Below are 21,510 nucleotides of genomic sequence, written 5' to 3' on the forward strand. Positions count from 1 at the left end.
CCAAGAAAGTTGTGCACTTTCCATGGAAACTCTTCCTTGCAGTGCTTCCTAAGAAATCAGCTTTGACAGCATCCTGCCCCTGCGTGCAACAGGTCTGTTGGGATGTACTCGTGCACGGTCATTATCAGCGTGCTTAAGGGAAAGGGGTAGGAGAGGAATTTGTTGTCTTCTTCCAGAAGTCATGTGTTCGTCAATAGCTGTTTGCATTTCTGTAAGGAGCTGGATCCTGACCTAGTACACACCACAAATGTTTCCAAGTAAATACAATCCCAACAGCCAAAGCCTGAAAGGCCAAACACACAACAGCAGGCAGATAGGGATCTTGCAGCTGCTGCTCTCCCTGCCACTCAGTGATTAGCTATTTTCCATTGTCACCAGGAACTCTTTTCTCTTCTGCTGCCCAAGCTCTTTCCCTTGCTTAGTCTTTTCTGAACCTTTAATGTTTTCCCCAACTCTTATTTTTTTCCATCCTCTGTCTGTCCATCAGCTTCCTTTCTCATCTTCAGCACTTGTGCTAGTCATTTGTGTTTTAATAGAATAACATTGTACAAAGACCCCAATCCAGCAGTGGCTTAGCATGCACATCGCTTTAAGTGCTCTAGTACTGTTGAGTCCAACGGGGCTACCAAAATGCTTAAAATTAACCACACATTAAGTGCTTTCCTGGATCGAGGCCATCATCACATTGACATTCACCGAAACAAAACAGCACCTGAGATTCAGCAACATAAATACATAGCAACCCCAACCAAACACAGTGCTGTAACCTTCAGGTTACCCTTCTCCAGTGCCTTCTGTCATTGCTAGCTATGTTATGGCTAAACTTCAAATCTGTTCTGCAAGCGTATGCCAGAAGTAGTGCTTAGGAACAATCCTGTTTAAGCCAATGCTCTCTTACCGTTTTAGAATCTGCCTGCCCTGTTTTGCTAGATCAGGCTCTTGGACAATACGGTCCTCAGGGCAAGAATCACGTTTATTTTTTCTACTTGAATCATATGTGCTCATGTACCACAAAATAGCAGTTAGTAACTTTTTGTTCCGAGGTATGAGGAAGAAGACTGTCTACATACTGTGGATGCCCTGGCTCGTGCAATTCTAAGTGAAAAAGTATGATAGATAAAAATTTTGGAAGTCTAAGGTATTAACCTTATCACTGGCAATTTACTGTAACCTTACACATGAAGAAAGACTAAATTAGAACCTCCCTTCTCGAATTTTGCCCCCTCCCCTTCTTTTGCTGATATTCTACCTTTTCTCTTTTAGTCTCTGTTGATTACTTGACCGGTTTACACTTCAGTTTATAAGCCCCATATGGTAGAAGCCTTGCCCTTTGTTAATCATAAAATAAGATTATGCATACCTTGGGCACGGTACAAATCATTACTGTCCTCCTACAAATGTCTTCCACATGGCCCCACCCTCAGTTCCAGCTGAGAGCGCTGTTGTGAACAAGCTCAAAGAATAAATATTTTGCATTCATTTCACCAGCACAATGGAAACATTTTTCCAAGCTGCTGCCAAGATGGTATCTAGTCCTCTTCTGAGTCAGCAGCCCATGCAGCTGACTTTCAAATGGCCCAACTTGCTTGATTGTAATCTTAAAAGAAGAAAACACAGATGCAAGCTGTATTTTTAAGAGCTGTATAGCTTTCTTCACGCACAAGCAGGTAGTGACACTATAAAATACGAAAGCTGGGGGGAAGAAGCCATACAGAAATGAATGTTGTTTGTGACATCCCCTTTATTTTTCCCAGCTTCAACAGTTCATCCAGTCAGACGAAGGGACTGGAGAATGTTGTGAGGAAGTGAGAAAGGAGTATCACTGCTTTATGTTGTCCATATCCTTTTGGTAACAACCAGCTTTTTACATACTTTAAAGCTCTGTTGGCCATTAAAGACTGTGTATCTAAAAATAAAATATAGACAAAACCAGGCTAAGGGAGATGTAGATGGCAAGGAATTCATAGCATTCCCTTCCATAGGCGCTTTTTGCTTATTCTTAGCTGTATTTTCCCTGTAGTCCAACACATGAGCCGGCATAGTGCAACAGAAAGGTTCAAAACTCTGCGACTCTCCTCCATTCTCATGGAAGGACTTTGGTCTATAATCCCTACTGCTTTGTGAATGAACAGCCTAGATGGACACAACGTTTTGTGTTCCAAAATTGCCCAGATATAGCTAGTAAGAAACTGTCAGTGACCCTATATTAACCTGCAACTTTACATTAAATCAGAGAGTATGTATCCAGCTTCTAATTGCTGACAGAGCTTACTGTTACGAAAAGTTCCCATTTTCTAGCAAAATAACAGTGTGCTTGTTAAATTAACAAGTCTGAAAATCAGACATAAATTGTGCCATGAGAAATCAGTTCAATGGGTAAAACCAGGCTGTCAGTCTTAAAGCACCCTCTTAAATCATGTTACTCAAAAGAGATCTATTTATATAGACACATGAGGCCAGTTCCTTAGGTTTAGCCTTTTTATACCATGCATAGTGCAGGACTTAGGGTGATAAAAGTAACTTAGCTTTAAGCCACTAACTTTGTCTTCAGGATGCTGGGGTCATGATTTTGGTACTAATGTGTATCTTAAAAAAGACTCATAGATGCTCTAGTTTTAATTGCCTTAGCTACTTACAGCCTTATGAGAGCTGTCAAAGCAGCTGGGAATTGAGTGGACTCAGCATTCTGGCTTTTCATCCTTTCCACCCAGCCTTCTCCTTTTGATCCAGGACAAGGAGGAATGGGAATTGTAGGATTCCATGCCATTAAAATAAATCCTCCACTGAGTAAATCCACAGATAGTTGATTAAATTATCTCTGTGGCTGCAGAAAAAGCCACAAACTGACACAGACACGCATTTCCTTAGGGCAGAAAAAATAATCTTTGTGCAGTACAATTTCTCTGCATCCTAAGATTGATTGCTGTGAATTTGAACACCGCAACCAGAATACAAATACATTAGGAAACCAGTGTTTCAGGAGGTTGTGGCTGGACATTTTTTCTTCTAAACGAAGTAAGTAGCTTTAAAAAAAACAGAAAAATGACCAGTAGAAAATGGATAGCAAGATGTTTGTTGCATATGCTAAATAGTAAAAGGGGAAGGCAATACCAAATGTGATGTAAAAGATAAGACTAATAGGGAGAAGGTGAACTGGGAAAACAGAATATTAATTAAATGGGAGCTGTAATTAAAAAGAAGTCGTGTGGTATAGCTGAAGCTTTCTATTTTCTATTGAATGTTCAGTTGCAAGTCATTTTACTGGTTCATTTGTTCTTCATGTCCTACTGAATCTTACTATAGACTTGCCAACCATATTAAATAATTCTTCTGTGAACCTACATTCAATTCAGTGGAGCTACTGTGATGCTCTGTCAAAGGACACTGAAATCAAATCAGGTGGGCTCAAAAGATTTTCCCATTAATATTGTGTGCAATCGTTACATAGTTCATAAAAAAAGTTATTCCTTCATTAGGATTGCAACTAGTTAGTTACATGCCAACTGTTGGACAAGTATATAACATTTTTAAATTAAACATACTTTCAGGTGGACAGCAACAGTTCCAGTAAAGAGAAATGTTTGAACAATGATAGCTTGTTACAGCCCATAGGATCTATTAGAGAACACTATCATCTCCCCAAAGGAGTGCTGGTATTAAAGCACTTAAAATTAGTCTGGACACAACACCACTGCAAGAGCTTTCTTCACTGGTAAATGACAGCCCTTCTGGCTTTAATTTCTGTGATCAGTTTACTGTGGTGTAAATCAAAGCTGAATCACAGTAATGTCTTGGCACTCTTAATATATTGCCTTAAACCACATGAATGCTGAAATAGGGAGTTCTTGTACATTTGCAGACTGAATTCCTTTTTTTTCCCCAGCCTGTGCCTTTTTTTCTTTTTTAAGACAACATCAGAATCAAAGAATGCTTTTCTGTTCTCTTCATCCGATTGAAACCTCTTTAATCAGCCAGCTAGATGATGGAGCTCTGATGGGTGGCATGGCTTTTTGGAGACAGCCAAACTGAAGGCCCTGCTGCACATACCCTGGCTTCCAGGCTCCTTGCCAGCAGCAGGGTGTGATGTAACAGCCTTTCATGCTGAACAAGTTAACAGCCCTGGGTTTGAGTGTACTACGTTTTGGCTAAGAAACAGCACAAATGGCCTTGCAGGGAAGTGCTACCATTTAACAAGCAGGTAGCTGCAGAAACAGTCTTGTTTCTCTCTCCGTATCTAGGACTGGAAGCGAGTCCCAGCTGTACGTTAACGTCTCTCCTCTTCCAGATGCTGCAGCAGCAAAGTCTGTGTAAAATGAATCCAAACCAGACTCTCTCAGTCCCTCCTGTGTGCTATATCTGCAGTTTTAACAGGACTGGCTCACACAAAGGAGTAAGTCTCAGACTACCTTCTGGCTGAGATCCCTCTTTTTAAGAACATTCTGGGAAATTTCTTGGCTCAGAAGTTATTTGGAGAGCAGTGGATAACTACACAATCACAGGGAAAGGGCCATTTGAAACCATGGTTTGCCATTGTCACTTCTGAGCAGAGGAAGCCCCAACCCTGTTTTTCACCAGAACAGAACTCGAAGGCAACTCCTCAGTCTGGAGCTAGCATCTTCTTTCTCTGGCCTGGACTCCTCTCATGCTGGGAAAAGGGAAACCCATAAAGGCCAGCAAATGATGTACCACAAAAAATGACTGTGTTTGCAGGAGACAGGGAGCACTGCTGTTTTCACAGTATCTTATGCATCAGTGGAAGAAGAAGAAAGGATGAAATGGAAAGGATACAACCACATCAAGCTCAGCGTACTACATTCCACTTTAAAATACGGGCAAAGCGGAAACAGGGCAAACATGTTCGTTATTGAATTTGCAACCTCTCTACATTCCTTTCATGGCTAGTAATGTCACATTAGAGAAGAGTTATCATTTACCACTTACTGCCTGAAGGTTACACAGTCCAAACAACACAAGGCCGAAGTACAGAGTCATGAACTGTACTATGAAAAATCAAATTGCTCCTTCCCCATTTAATGCAGCACAAAGTAATCTTTTGGTATAGCTTTGATCTCTTATCAGCTGAATTTCTCATTATAACCTTCTAAATCCACCACTTGGAACACCTCCACACCCAGAAGAAAGCCTGTAAGAGCTGCTGCCACGGTGTGTCACAGGCTCATCACATCTCGCTTGGGACATCTAACAGAAGTGCCTCAGTCAGAAATGCAGCACCTGGAGTCACTCCCTTTATAACCAGCGCCAAAGGCTGTCCAGCCCACTGAAGAGCTGATTCATTCCCTGTAATTGCCTCTCAGTATCCCACAGAGGCAACTGGAGCTACTATACTCCCAACTTAAGCGGCTCAGATAGGTTTCTAAAGTTAGGTGGGATAAATGCAGACCGTAGTGATTATCAGAGACATCCATTTAGCATGCGGTTAATTGCTTAGCTTTGTATACCGCGTTGAGATGATACTCACTGAGGGAGGATCTCCCTCTGTCAGGAGTTGTCTCCCACTTTTTATTCCCCTCACCAAAATTCATAGCTTAAATATCACATCAGAATAGACACTAAGTGCTACTAAAACATGAAAGATTTAGGGAAATAAAGATTCTTATTCTCTCCTCCATGCCTTCCCTTTTACTGAACAGATTTAACCATTCTGCACCACAGTCTCAGACATACAAAAACCAAGTACACAACTGGCTTCAAATGCAGTTCATTACAAAAATGGGCTAAGATTAGTTCCAGGTCCTGATATGGCACCTTTCTATAGCTATCTGCTGTTTTGTAGGGTTTTTTTTAATAATAATTCTGGGTCTGGGTCCTCTTTGCTACTGCAATATATACAGCAATCATAAAAAATTTGTAATAGTTCTGGGATCTCAGACATTATCATCGTTAGTTAAGCAATGTAATAAGTAAATAAGATTTAAGTTGACAGGGCCCTGTAGATAAGAGTCAGCTTCTTGTTTCAGATGTGAACACAGAAACTTCCCTGTCACTAAACTGATCATTTAACAGCATGGCCACTATGAAACCATATATCATATAATTTATAGTGTGGTTTTAAGATCATTGGAATTGTTATGCCAAGAAATGGTGATCTAAGTAAACAAGAAATTGAGTTTGCCTTTTACAGATTTGTTTAGGGTATGTGCATTGTGAAAACATGTAATTATTAACACACAGCTCTGGATAAATGAAATGTTTGAAATACAGTACTCAAATCAAGAATGTTGGTCTACTGCCATCATATTTGTAAAGGAATGCTAGGTAAATCATGTACAGGGACTGAAGGACACTACAGTCCTGAGTGAACACCCATCAGCTTCAGATTCACGCCTTTCTGCAGAAACTCAGCCTTTCCTTCCTCTAACAGTTTCTCCTACTGGAAGAGCTCAGCAAATCTCTCTCTCATCTATGTCAAAAATTAAACATCCAGGGCTTTGTTCCTCACAGATCTGTAGCTGCTGACGTTTGTTCCCAAGTAAACCAAAAAATCTAATGATTCACTGGCAGCCGTGCACACTCACTGTTCTCAGATAAAAATGAGTACAGAAGGTACAAAACCAAGATAACCAGGTGCTATACATCCTATGTATTTCTGTATCTTCTGAACAGGAGATAATTGAGTCCAACATACTGAGTTTCCATCCAGACTCTCTCTTGTACATATACACAACCACAACAGTTGATAAGTACTTGCTGAGAATTCTGTTCCTTTATTCTGGCATATTCTGCTTAACTTCATATTGTCTGAATCAGCAAATAATTAAGAACAACACAAACTTTTCAGTCTTTTGGTCAGTGGAATGTGCTAAGATTATGTTGTTCCCTATGTCTATTCTAACAGGTACAATAGACCACTCTGTAGCTGCATAACACAGAAAAACTTATTCATTTGAAAATAATATGGCTGATTGACTGAAACCTACCAAAAATACTTTTGTGTCCTACAAGCCTTTGAGTGTCATAATTTATGTATCCCAAGACTACTATTTAGATGAAAAAGCAGAGAGTTGGTTGAAGAAAAGTTACTGCTGGACTGCCCCAACTATAAATTCGTGTTATTTATTTCATTTTATTTGATACTTTAATTATTTACTTCTGCATAGCAGCAGAACAGAAAGTCTAGGGAGAGTTTGACTTGCTTAATCTAGAAAAACAAAGGTTGGTTACAGGTACAAAAGGATGTAACAAACAATGAATGAAAATGGCTATTAATCATAAAGGCAAATGATCATAGCCTCTCCACAGAAAAAAAAAAAAAAGGATTAATGAAAATCAGAGACTCCCCAACCATTACAGAAAGGGTCCCCAAAACAGGGCACGTGTTTAACTGGATGTGTGAAGGACTTGGAAGTAGTAAGTGAATGTTGATCCAGTATCTAAACACTTCCAGCATAACAATGGCTGCTGCTACTGTGGAGGTACCTGACACAAGGGCAGAAAGGTTTTGGGATGCTGTGTTAGCGCACTCAGATCCCAAGCAGCTTTCCCATGGGCGAGTGGAAGGAAGCTTCCTGCTTTAAAAAATAACTAAGAACTGGAATGAAACAGAACTTGTAGTCATTCCACAGGGAAACAGACTTCATGGACCTTTATGCCATTTGCAGTTGTACATTTCTAGATATAGTAAATGTCAAAGATTTCATATTCTGAGGGGAAAAAAAAAAAGAAAAGCTGGGAAAGAGATGCAGGATAGTTAACTGGTGACAGATCACAGTCTGCTAGTTCCATGAGGGAGGGGAACGGTGAATGGAAAAATACAGTTAATGCAAGAAAAATAACACAAAAAAAAAAGAAGGGGCAAAAAAGGCAGAGGAGAAAAGAAAAGGAGTGATGCCTCTGAGGCTCAGGCTGGCCAAAGGAGAGGGGAGGAGGCACAACGTCATGCAGTGCGGATGTTGTGGTGGAGAGTATCAGAGGCTGGAATTCACATGTTGCCAGGAACTGCTGAGGTCATGCATTCCCAGGAGCTGAAGAAACCACTCTTACAAAGACAACTCTACTATGTGGAGGGCTTGATGAATACCCCGGTAGTGCTGCCCTTCTCCCTCTACGCTCAGAGCTGGGGCAGGAGGTGTGATAGCAACTAGTGCCGTTAGTCACCAGCTGTCCCAGTCATCTCAGACTCCAGAGGCAGCAGGCACTCAGGACTCCTGCAGCTCACGCTCTGAATTTCTTTTCGATATGCTCTCCTTGTCTGCTAGCTCTCTCATCAGCTCTCCCTAAGGGAGAGAAAAGACAATCCTACATAAAATGTTATCCTTCTCTAAAGCGGCATCTCAGCAGTGTATGTTGGGATCTGTAGCCGTATCAAAACTCACTTGAGAAGCATGCAAAAATGAGTTGCTATTTGGGTAAACCAGAAGAGGAGCTGCCATCTTGGGGTTCCTAGTGCCTTATCAGCTGAATACTGGGCAAGCTGAGACAAGGCTGAAGTAAAGAGCCAACGACATTGTCTCACACTGTGTCCACATTATGGACAGTATGGTTCTAGCCCATTGGTTGCAATACTAGAAATGGTTAACACACAACCCTGTACATTTGCCAGTGGAAAACTGGACACATGCTTTACTTACTGGTTTTGAGGTAGCACAGGGAGCTGGTGTCATGATAGGAGGCTTGGCTGCACTTTGAGATGGAGGCAAAGAAAATCTCTGCCCTGTGTCCGGAGGTGAAGAACAATGAATCCGTGTTTCTAGTCTCTCGGGCTCATGCTTATAGGATTCAAGAGGAAACGTGGGCTGCTTGGTCACTTGTGTTGGGGTGGATGGAGAAGAGGAGAGGCCAGAGGCTGTAAACAAGAATAATTACCAGAGATCAGTTCAGAAGAAAAGCAGACAGAAATCTCAGCTTTACAGTGAACATGTATTTTTTCATCACCTTTCGCCAGACTAAGAGCAGGTACCTCACCTCCTCGTTTATGAAAGGGAATTGCTCCGCCTTGCCGGTAAAACTCTTGTAATCATTCAACTGGGCCAACTGTCTGATCCATTCACAGGGAGGCACAGTGGCAAGGCGAGAGCGCTGGAGGTTCGTGTTGTATTAACCTCCTGCCTGATTGCTGATTTCTAAAACGATCCTCGACACTGGCATTACTTTATTGTTACAATTTTAATCCTGTGAGTCTCAGGATTACCTCCAGCTCATGGCAAACAGCTCGAGTTTTAATAGTTGCTTTTTCTTCTTCTTCATTATTTAACAGCCAGCAGCTAGAATAAAATTAGGAGCAGAGGCAAAAAGGAACAGGGCATATTTCCCATGAGCCTCGGTTTGCTTTCTATAAGGCTCTTGGCAATGCCTTTATACAAATTAGAATTATTTTCAGTGGCCTTTGAGGAGAAAGATTACTCATATTTTGCTGAAAATCAGTATCAGCAGCAGATCATTTCTCTTGTGAGCATCCTGTTGTTATTTGACACGTGCATCAACCCCAGCTGTATTTTTGGTTACATTCTTAGGGCAGTTGTGAATTGTGATCAAACAGATCGTTTAAGCTATATTTGTTATCCGTTTAAGAACCAGCAGACAGCCACAATCAATTATAAAATTCAAGTTACAACATCTGTGTTTCTTGTTATATCTATATGTACGTCAGCAAACAAAGGATGACTCGCTTATGCCAGCATAAATCAGGACAGACTTAAATGGATAAAAAACTATGAGGCTGAACAGAGCAACATATTTTTAAGTTAAGTGGGCTATATGATCTCTGAATTTGGTTCACTTCTTGTACTTCCAGAGATTTGTGCAGATGATCAGTTAGTCCAGATGGGACTAAAGTCCAATGAAAGGGAGCAGATAAGATAGTGTTTAATAAGCATAAAACTCCAAGCCATTCAAACAAGTGTTTGAAAACATGGTAATACATCTTTATGTTAAGTCTAGCTCATTTTCTCAGTTTCTCATCTTTCTTCTCATCTTTCAAGGCTCCACAGAGTTTTTTGCACCAAAGTTTTTTTTTCCCTTTCAAAAGCTTGGCATTGGTGGTGCCCGCAGCCTCCACTGGTCCTTCCTTTCAACCCAGGACAAAGTGCGTTAGTACAACTCGCTTTATACTCATTACCTCTCAGTGTCACGTTTTACCTCACAGGCAGCATTTTCAAAGAAAACTTTGTATTGATGGAAACTAAGAATAAAGCTCACTAGTCACTAAGATGCTAGACTCAGGCGGCTAGAAATCCAACAACTCAGGGACGGATCTATTACTTGAAAAAACTATTACTCCTGAAATACCCAGGGAAGAGTTGTGATATCTTATGATTAAAGGAATTCACAAGGAATTTAGGTAACTGTTCTTTAGCTATCATTCTTAATTGAAAATTACTTTCTTTATGGCTTTTACATATGAATAGATTTAACTTTAAAAGAACAGAATCACTCACCAAGAAACCTGCAAAATAATTAGCCTCTAATGTGTTTTATTTGTAGTGGCTTTAGTGGTGTATTTATTTCTGTCAGAGAAAATCCTGGAATCAAAGGGTTGAAAAATCAATCAAAGGAATCAAAAAGGACCCCCTACTCAGTCCCTCTCTTCAGTCCTTTTCCGAAATTGCAGCTGCCTTCCGTAACTTCCATTTCATCTCATAAGGAGACCTGCAGCTCTGCCAGTCAAGCAGCAATAGCCACAGGTCCAGTGCAGACTGGGTGTTGTAGGCAGATATAAATGTTGTTTAATGCGACATGCTACGGGGCGAGGCAAGAACAACAACCCTGGTATTGTGAATGTCCTCAACTTCTCCTGATCGAGGTGGGACTGGAGAGTGTTACACATCCTAAAGGATTAAAAGGACACCTAACTTGCCTGTTCAATTTTTGCTTACAGAGAAATTGAGATAAACAGTTGTGGGGAAGATGCTCGTCTTCTGTGTTTTTATGGATGTACAAATGTTTCCTGAGCACTCAGGCTGGGGTTTGAGGTAGATGGTAGCTGTAATTGATGCAAATGTAAAACCACTAAAAGGGAGAGAAATGCCATTAGATCTTAAAGTCTTGCTGCTGGGATGCGTTCAGTGTGCACTAATGTATTCAGCAAGTCTGCAAAACCATTTCCAGTATCAGCAAGCTCTGCCAAAAGAACGATTACGAGACCTAAGGAAACCACATATTCACTGTCCTAGCAAGGCTGGCCTGCCAAGTGCAGAGGACATCTACAGGACACAGGAAGGTGTGGATCAAAGGAGACCAAGGAAGTAACATCTCTTACATCCTATGAAAACTATTGCCACCTCAGTATAGATGTGTACCAGCACAGCCAGGACAGACAGCATGGTTTCCATTTTATAAGAACATTCACTGGTGGTGAATCTGCTTTTGGATGCCAGTCTCGCACACTCAGTGTGCTTTTTTTATGGATTAAGAGCATCTGTGACTCTAGCAACTTTACTGGGAGCACTCTGACTCTTAGAACTGTTTGTTTCAACTAGGCACTTAAAACATAAAGTACTTACCCTGAGGCACACCCTAATACGTCTGAGATTCAATTTTTCTGTGACTCAGTTGCCGCACAGAGGTGGAGGGGAAATTATAATTATTTTTCAGGGTATTTGATTAAATTATGTAATTAATCTTTTCAATCCTCCGTATTTAAAAGCCTACTTCATACCATTATTGTGGTATCTATGTTATTTACATCTGTACAATACTGAGACTGAAGGAATAATCCCATAGGAAATGTTAAATATTTTCATGAATATTAAAACAAAAGACTTTTGGCTGCTGCGATAGAGCTCAACATCCTAAACCCTACAAAGGATTTTATAAAAGCCTGCCACATAAAAGAATGAAAATCTGCAATATATCCCCAGACCAAAATCAGTTCAGGAGTAACAGAACTTTATAATAACTTTAATCCTATTGGACTGCCGTCTAAACAGGCACCACTGGTATAAAAACATAGTTATATGTATATGCTGCCCTGTTCTACTACAAAAGAAGTCCATTGGAGAGACAAGACACAGCTGTGTCCCATGGCTGAAAACAGTTCATTTTGGAGAAGGTAGGCATAAAATAATTAAGCAAACTTTCCAACAATTCTAGAATCTTCTATAATGAAGCTGAAAAAATTCAGTATATACATAGGATTTTGGAGAAGAAACAATCTTTGAGATTGACTGCAAACTACTGGTTCTAGTAAGGACATGAACTGATACGGCAAGTAATTATCTCATGCTAATGTTTCTTTCATCAGACAATGAAATGCATAATGAAGTGTCGTATATTCATGTTAAGAAACTGAATAGTTCTTCCTTTTTCCATAACATAAAACGAGAATTTTAGATAAAAATGTAAGAGAGAAAAAAGTCTAGCAGATCATTTACTGTGTCACTGGCTAATGCAAGGTTTTGTCCTATATTTTCTATTGAATGCTGCCTCTATCCAATTTTAAAACAGTCCAGGAGTTTTGCTTTTTATGAATCATCCTGACATTTCCTTTCTGGGGACAAAATGAATGAAAAGAGAGTATAGCTTTGTGGTCTCCATATTGATGAATCATAAGCCCTAGCATTTGCATAATAGAAGATGCATAAGCTAAGAATATTCATAAGACTATGTGAATACATGGTGCAAAACTGCATGAATGTAAAGAAACAACTTTCATATTATAGTGTAACTTTACTCAGAATATGTATGTGAGATCCCAGCAGAACTAAACAGCACTAGTCTTAATTCTGAGCAAAAGGCGGCTACCTCCAGTTGCCTTCCCCCGTGGCACTGCTGGCTCTGGTGGCACATGGTGATGGCCCAGCGTTCTGTCCTGGGCTGCACATCACAGGGTGGACACAGGAGCCCCGGGAAAGCCCTGCTGTAACAGCGGAGCCCGCAGCTCTGCCCAAGCTCACATGCAACGCTGGCTGGTACTCGTTGGTGACAAACATGCAAAACCAATGCTGCTGCCTCCGCTTGTTTCTCTAGGTATTTGCAATTATTTCTTGTAAATAAACCCCTTATTTTGCACAGCATTAAGTTCTCCACCCACTGACCTGGGCGTTCTGATCCAAACCAGCCCTCTACTGATCCATAACAGGAAAGGATGAAGCACTATGCTCTCATTTGCGTACTCCCAAGGGAAGAAGGGTGGCTGCCCTCCTACATTTCCTACATTCCCTGGGTGACACCCACGATTAGTTCTGCCACCTACATTTCACGCCTGACCTGGCAGGATGCATCTGGCGGTTTCTGGGAGGAAGGATGCTCACAGCCCAGTGATTCCTGCCAAAGCCTCCCTTTTATGTCAACCCTTTTCCAGAATGAAAAACAGCTCCTGTCCCCCTGAACCTTAGGAGCCATCTGCCCACAAATGACACCGTGACGGAGTTCAGGGATGCGCGAATGCTCCTACGCAGAAGGTGGCTTTGGGTGGTTTGTGACAGGGGAGTCACACTCCCCTGTTGAGGGCCAAAGGATCTAGCCAGCAGCCTGCTCTCAAGCTTTACTTTTTTTTTTTTTTTTAAAACTTTTTTTATTTGCGGGCTTGAGGTGAAGTTGCTAAAACTGGTGAGAGTTACTGGCCATGAAAAATAAAACACTTTTGCAGTTTACCTCTTCCTAGGAATCACACTTCAGTATTCTCTCATCCTGTACCTGATCAAGCAGGTAATTGCTAACATGTAAAGCCGTTGTTAAATAGCTTTCCAAGTTTATATACAATGATATATTAATTTACCATTTAGACTGAAACTTCTCAGAAAAAAACCAAAAGGATTTTCCATTTGCAGTGGCTCCATGTGACACTTTTTGTCTGACTCCTTCCCAGGACAACATGGTCCTTTCATTTCCATTCTTCAGCTGGCAGTGAAACAGAGAAGGCGGCAGGCTGTGGCTGCTGAATTTTAAGTAGTTAGCAGCACAAGCGAATCTGAGTTGAGCCGGCTGTTCATTAAGCTGATTCACTCTTCAGACACAATACTATGTTAATTTTGACACATAAGCAAATCGATGACAATTATGTGAAATTAAGTTTAATGCCACTTAATGGTAGTAAAACTATGAACCCATAAGCAGGTAAATGGCTACTGGCTCTTTCCATTCAAATAGTACTTGTGATACGGACACTAAATGTTGTAAAATACCTGTTAGTTAAAAATAATAATATAATTAAGCCTGAAAAGTAATCGTAAGAGTTACTGTATCAAAAAAGCTAATAGATACTTCCCAGAAAATTTCCTGCCCTATCTAGCATTTTCACTTACACATCAATTCAGGATGCCTCCCATTGTAAAAGAACTAGAGCTTCTGCTGTCGAATCGTATAGCCTGTATCTGCGATCAAAGGTGTATCGCTCAGATAAGGGCCAGGCCTTCCAGTCCTTCATCTAAGCTTCCTGGGCCTGGCTGAGCAGCCTCTGTCCCAGCTGCATTAGCAAGCACAATTGTTTCAGTTGTACTGAAACAGCTCCATGGTTTCTCACGTAGCTGGTACACAATTCAATCGGAAGCTTACTTGTTTCCAAAACCGTCTTTCAGATTTTATTAATCAAAAGAAGGGGGAAATACACTTTTTAATTAAATTTAATTAGATTTAATTAAAATACCATATGTTTCTGAAAAGTTTCACAGGGAAATGTATATTTTTGCAGTAAAAATGTAATTTCTTTATGTTAGTTCAAACATTGTAAAGGATACCACTCCTTTAGTGGTCTCAGCCACAGAAATACCTGAACGAGACAGCTCCAACTTCTGCTTTCGAAGCTGTTTCACTTTGTAAAACCAAAGACAAAGCCACATCAGTTTCCAGAATTCAGCTTGTTCTACTCCACCTGTGGTCTATTTACATGCCTAAACAACACTCATATATGTGGAATCTGCAATGTAACACCTTTTCCTTGTAAAACTGAGAAATCAGGACCTGCAGAGTTCAACGAGTAAAGCTGAGAATTGTGCTGGTTTCTGAAGAGCTCAAGGTCACTTTATGAGGAAAGGCTGATGAGGAAAAATGCTTTCCCAGAGCTGTATCCTTTACAGGGTTTACTGCAGATCTCTCCTGCACTGCTGATTAGACAGAGGATCTTCAGCCTTGCTCAGAACCCTGCAGTGGTTACCTTACATCTGTGAAATGTCCTTGACAAATCTGGAAAGACTTGACACATTATGTCAGCGTGGCTTACCGAACGTAACTGAAATAATATTTCCTTAGAGCATCTTTTCAAGTACCCACCATCTGGGAACAGCAAGCAGGCTACCCCTGCGATCTCAGCTAAAGGGGGCTTTGCGGCCTTGGGAGGGTTTGGGTTTGTGTTGTTTGGCCCTTTCAGAGTGCCCTGCGAGGTTCTGGCTACACGATCAAAGCAGTCATCGCCCATGCACTCTCAGGCTGATCAGGGGCAGGCTCCCAGCCACGGGGGAGCGACCCTGTGGAGCTCCCTGGTCCCACTGCGTAAGCACCCTTGCAGCTGGTTTCTACCCTCTCCCAAGCTTAGCACCTTTCTGAGACTGAAACGTCCACAGTGGCCCTGCGTTTTCACACTTGGTTCTTAGTAGTTATCCTCTACAGCTACAAGTTTCATCACTTTTGGTTTTGCATTGCCTGTTTTCAACAGACTTGCATTTTCCCTTTATTCAGCAGACAAATTTCTATCACAGTACATGAGCTGACCAGGGGACTTAATTGTCAGGAGAGAGGTGGCTGTCATGGGCTCTGAACTTGAGCTCTTAGGGCTATAGGCAAGCTGCCGGAAGGAGTACATAGGATCCAGAGACGTATACAATTATGAATGTCTTGCTTTTAAAGCGACATATATATGGGATGCAAACACAGCAAGCAGAGACCAGAAATCCTGGTGCAGGACATCTCTCCCAATGGGATTTTTCTAGTTCTCATTGGCAGGAAGGTTCCAGCCTGGCTTCTAACTCCCACTTTTCTGCCACCCCTTCTCCTTTGTCTTGCAAATACTGGAGAGAATACCATGGGTAGATAATTCATAGCAGAGAAGCAGAGATCACCCAGGAGCTTGATGGCAAAAAATGATGCTTTTTGGTTGGGGTTTTTTTGAGACAGCCAAATGTACATTTCACTGGTGTTGGACAGCCTGACAGGTGATAAATAAAGAGGTCCTGGTAATGGCTGAGGTAGCTACTGAACAAGTACCTCAGCCAGACTCAAGCAATTAGCCTAGCATGGTAATTATACTGAGAGACTCAGCACCAAGACTTTACCAGATGCCGTACGGCTGCGGCCAGCACGCACTGTCGGAAACACAGGCAACGTGTACCTTGCCAGCACATGTGCCAATGACAGGAGTGAAGTATCTGCGGTGATCCTGAGCAGGTAACAGCATGATGGGCAAACATCCTGTAGAACCACAAGAAGCAGAAGGAGGGGGTTTGGGCATGCATCTCTATGAGAAGCACACATGAGCAAAGAATGCTTTACCTTCTTGTGCATCCCATGACCTCATCACCCACAAAGCATGGGGTCAAGAAGATTGTGAATACCAGCTTTTCACTTTCTGAATCACCTGGCTGACTTTCCAGTCCTGCCACTGCGGCAGAGCAAGAGGAGTGTAAGAGTGCCACCTTCCAAACGGCTCCTGCTGTGTGCACACCAGGGCTGCTGATAACGGGGTATGACATTCTGCAGCCGCTGCCTCTGGGGGTAACTGCCGGCTTATAACAAAAGCTAACTGTGCCGTGCTATGATACCAATCGAACCAGTCACTAAAATGGAAATCAATCACTCCTCTTCATTCATACTGTGCTGGAAGACACATGACATCTCTGCAGACCCCGAGTTTCTTTTTCTTATCCAAACCAGATGACTATTGAGTTTAAGCCAATCCATGCAAATAAGCCACGTGCAACAGTTGGCGCTTATCAACATACTGATAACTGCTGAAAGAAAAGTCTCCTTTGACTTCCCAGCCCTGTAACAGCACGTTAGCCAGGCACAGCACTACATCACATGGCAGAGATTCACATGGTCACTTGTACTATGTGCTGGTTATAGCCGGCTGCTGTGAGAAACAATGCCTACAGCAGGACTACTTTATTTACTTAATACACCACCTGGCATTTAAACTTTCACAGAGTACTTGGTGTTCAGAGGATTTAATGAAATAACTTTTGTTTTCTATTTTAGCAAAGACGTCTGGCTGCTAAAGCTAACATTTAACAGCTCTTTCCACATTAACTTCAGTTGTCCTGTCTAGGCTTTCTTTGCTGTTTTGTGACAAGCCAAGCGAAATGCTCCCCTGCCGTTACAGAAAGCTGCAAACTGCCTGTCTTTGGTGACACTTCAGGGACCAGCAAAGCCTGTCTCTCTGTCACCCTGCCCTCTGCTAGAGGCTGTCATAACTGCTTCCTGCCCCAGCACCCTCTCCCGGATTTTGCACAGCAAAGCTTCCAAACCATAGTTACCATCATTCCCATGTTGCTTCTGGTAGCACCCACTGTGTGCAACGTGCTTCACAAACATCAAAGAGAACACAGGCCCATTTGGACAGGCAAAGGAAAAGAGGAGAAAAATAAAGGGGGAAAGGTGGGAGAAGCAATGTTGTATGCACAACATACAAAACCAAGTTGGGAAGTAATTACTCGCTTCTGATGCTTAATGTTACACTTAGAGATTTCATACTTAATCGTTGCACTAAATGCCAGCTTTTCAAAAGGAGCTGCTTGGGGTGGGGTGGGGTGGTGGCACAGAACAGGGTAAGTTGTTGCTTTTGCTGTGATTTATGATATGCTCATCCAATGTAAATTTTAAAAATGAGGGAACTGAGGCAAAGATTTTCATAGCTTGCTTGCTCTAAATCAGTGCCTTGACCAGGTACCTTTTTTCTGTAAGACACTAAAGCAGAGGAACACCCCATGAAAACTGGGGGGGGGGGGGGAAACACCAAAATTTTACAAATATGTCATTAGAGATCCGAGTTAATGAAAAGAACAGTCTAAATCCGAGCCTGTAGAACCCCACTGGAATCACCGTGGGTGATTTCCTCTGCATAGTACATCTACTCTCTGTGTAACCGAGAGACAGACTATCAATGCACATGAGGACCACGAGGATATTCATTTACAGGGTGTGCATGAAAGCCCCAGGGCTGGCACCGGGGGAATGCATACTGCAATGCTGCATGCAGCAAGAAGGCCGGCGTTCAGACTGTGCCGCTTTCTGAGGTTCAGAACAGCAGATTATGAGGCTGTCAGAGCAGAGTCTTCAGGACTCAGGTCCTGGGACCTGCTCTCTATTTAATTTATCACCTTCTATTAGCCTCAGTTTCCTGCTCTTATAATGAAGAAAATAGCTCCAGAGGTGCTAGTAAAGGCATCAGAGTTACAGCTGGGTTGCAAGTCTTGCAGCACAGTTTACTTTTGTTTATTTTCTGCAGTGCTTACAAGGGCACTGAGGTGAGCATAATTAAATACTTGCAAAGTACTGCAGAACCTTGGGAAAGCTGTAGCTAGAGAATGGAGCCATAATTTGCAATTGCTTTGATTCTGAAATTCACGTTTTTCAAACCCTCTGTTCTTCTCTCATTAAAAGAACAAAAAATCTCCCTCATTCTAGCTCTTTTCAAAATTCAACAGGAGTCCAAGCACCTCTTCAGCCTGCGGCATTTGCCTCTCCCCACTGTGTCTGACTCAGACTTCTGCCTCATCATAATTCCTATCTTGCTAACCTGGGAATTAATCTTTTTGTGCACATATGGCACAGCAGAGACGGCACAGCGCTCTCGAGAACACCTACCAAAGCCTTCTGAAGAAATAATTAATGACTTCATGGCTCTTGTTAGATTGGAAATAAATTGCTATGAGCCTGCTCCTGCTCCTTATGCCACTTGGTAGTATAATCTCCACTGCCTTCATTGGTGCTGGATCATGCTTTTAATTGAACATTAGTGCAGTAAATGGCTGCTTTCTCTAGACACTCTCCTGCTCAGACTAACCCTCTCCTTCCCACAAAATGGTCCACACAACACCGGCTTTCTTCTGCCTTTCACAATTAGATCTCAAAGTGATGTCGATTACCACTACCCTTAGATCTCTGTCCTCTGGGTTAGTTCTAACCCAGACTAGTTTCCCAACGCAGTACAAACACGCGTCTGGGCGCAAGTATGAAGGCAGCGGGAAAGGAGCCAGGAAGAAAGCAGAATCACTTTATAATGGCATTGCTGGTTTATACCACTTGAAGCATACAGAAAACTACAGACCGAGTTATTCTAACAGTTGCTGTGAACAGAGTTGTCCATCTAGGATCTGTTTGAGGGCACAAGGGAGAAAAAAGGGGAGAAGGCAACTGCACAGCCATGTACCAAACCCACAACTGTAGCAAAAGACTTAAAATAGGCCCTGAATTGGGATGTACTTACGTACCATGCTTCCCAGATATAAGGAATGAGTTACCATCTTATTTTCTTCTCCCAGCACAGAAATTGGGTAAACTTAAAATGAAATGAAGCCCTGTCCTGTTGCCATGAGTCTCCACACTCTTACCAATAAAGTACATACTGTCATGATACAGCAATGAAATGAGGCTGGAGAGGAGCGATATCACATCTGTATGTTAAAACTTCATGATGGAGCCAGGAAGTACCCCAAGAGGCTATCCAAGCTATACTAAAAGGTATGCCTACGAAGTTGTCAATGCTGGTGTTGCCACAACTGTGGAAGTCAAACATGCTTAGCAAGCATGCTACATGCTGAAAAGAGCCATAGACATTTTGGCCCACCCTACTTACAGAAGGATTCAGCCAGAAATTAGTCCCTACTTTGTTAACATAAGCCTGAAGGAAACCGTAAACACATACCTGAATAAATATCAGTCACATGGAATGGACAAACACTCACCTTGGGATATCCAATGACTCTCTCATTTTGGAGGTCCCCTTAAACTCCATCATCTTACTCTTCTCACCTGCCCATGAGTAAAATTCAAACTCATGGGAGGGGACTAAACTTCAGTGATGTCCATTGCATTGGATCAACCAACACCTGGTCTGATTTCACATGTTTATATTGACCACACACTGCGCCAACGACATAATGCAAGGTTGGCCTCTGCCTTCCCAGTCACCCATGTTTTCTTGACTTCTGATCTGCCTCTTTCTGCAGACCAAGCATCTCCTCTCCTCTCTACGCTTCCTGCTAAAATGATGCATCTCGGGTCCACTAGAGACTGACGCTATTGGAATAAATTAGAGGAATTCCTCACTCATTTCCTTTTTTCCTGTTATTTCACCTTCTGTTTGCAGGCTGATTTAAACCTTCCTCATCCACTTGCCTGCTCACCAGAGCATCTGCAAGACCAGCCCCCAAAAGCATGCCACAGGGCGGCTTCCTTTGCTCGGCTGCACAACAGGCTGCAGCTGATACCTCTTCTCAACACCCAGCTCTGTGGTGCTGCGAGCTTCTGGCAGGAAAAAGCACAAGTGCTCTTCAGTAGAGCACGCTTACATTTTTCCAAAGGGCTGGCCAGGCAATTTTCCTCTCCAGGAAATCCTTCCCCTCCCTTGTCATCCAACCCCAGCTTCACCCCACAGCCCATCCCAGGTCACTATGACAGCATGCCTCCAGCGCATGACAGCAGTCACACTCCTGGCTTGTTTTATTCCTCAGAGCTGTCACCCTGCTGTAAAGCATATGAAAACATAGGAGCCAAAAGGACTCAGCATGCTGAGAGTGAGCACCTCAACAGCGGACTCCTTGGAGTAGGGGACACCTTCATGCCAGAGATTTCTCCGCTCACTGGGAAACCTGATCTATTTAAGCAGATCTGCCTTTGCCCTTTCATTCTGCCTTCCCTCCCTCCATCACCCCAGTTCTCATCCTTCTGCAGATGTGTCCCTAAGTCCCCGGTGACTTTGGGCCCATTCCTGCACACCAGCATCAGCTGTGGACAGCCAGTTCACACTGATACTCCAGCTATCCTCGCTTCACACTCAAGGGGTTTCACAGCCATTGCTTCAGCCCTCAGACTGAGGAAGGCCGAGCCATGTCTGTTCACATACAAGACAGCTAAGTGACAAACCCAGAGGCCTAGGACACTTTAAACAGCAGGAGCTTAGTAAATCCAGCAGCCATCAAAGTCACATAAGGTGAACGGACTGGTGCTTCCTTTGCACCAGGCAAAAGCTGCATCTCCAAACAGGTACATTTGCAGAGGCCTCTCCGTGACGCTTGCTACCTTCCTGACTAGGACAACACAGTGTCCGAAAGCTCAGACATAAGAGATGCAGACAAAGTCTGTAGTATGACTGTTAATATACTGTAAGGGGAAAAAGTGGGAACAATTCTGACTAGCTAACGTGCCAGAGAAGAAAAGCATGGACAGGTCTTAGATACCTGATCTCAGTATCTCCCTCCATAGATGGATCAGAAAGCGGCTACATCGATTACTGGGAGAAGCTCTGCATTAGAGAACCTGTAGGCAGTGATCTAACTGCCTGCCCTGCTGTTTTCTGTAACTCTGCAATGGTCAAGGAGAGGAAATGTTCGGAAGACGTGCATGCCCTCTTATTTGAGGTTTTAACCCCACGAGAATCTGTGCACACAGGGGCAGACGTGG

General features: G+C 42.5%; 1 protein-coding gene across 4 annotated transcripts in view; it reads right to left on the reverse strand.

Annotated features, from left to right (window-relative positions):
- The window catches only part of PRKAG2 (protein kinase AMP-activated non-catalytic subunit gamma 2), a 223,498-nt gene that overhangs the window by 63,571 nt on the left and 138,417 nt on the right, over window positions 1-21,510 (reverse strand). For all 4 annotated transcript variants that reach the window (XM_080386946.1, XM_080386947.1, XM_080386948.1 and 1 more), the window contains one exon: window positions 8,589-8,803. In XM_080386946.1, the coding sequence (XP_080243072.1) occupies window positions 8,589-8,803 (215 nt within the window). The remainder of the gene's footprint in view (window positions 1-8,588; window positions 8,804-21,510) is intronic.

This window comes from Falco punctatus (assembly GCF_963210335.1).
Source record: "Falco punctatus genome assembly, chromosome: 4".
Lineage (NCBI taxonomy): Eukaryota > Metazoa > Chordata > Aves > Falconiformes > Falconidae > Falco > Falco punctatus.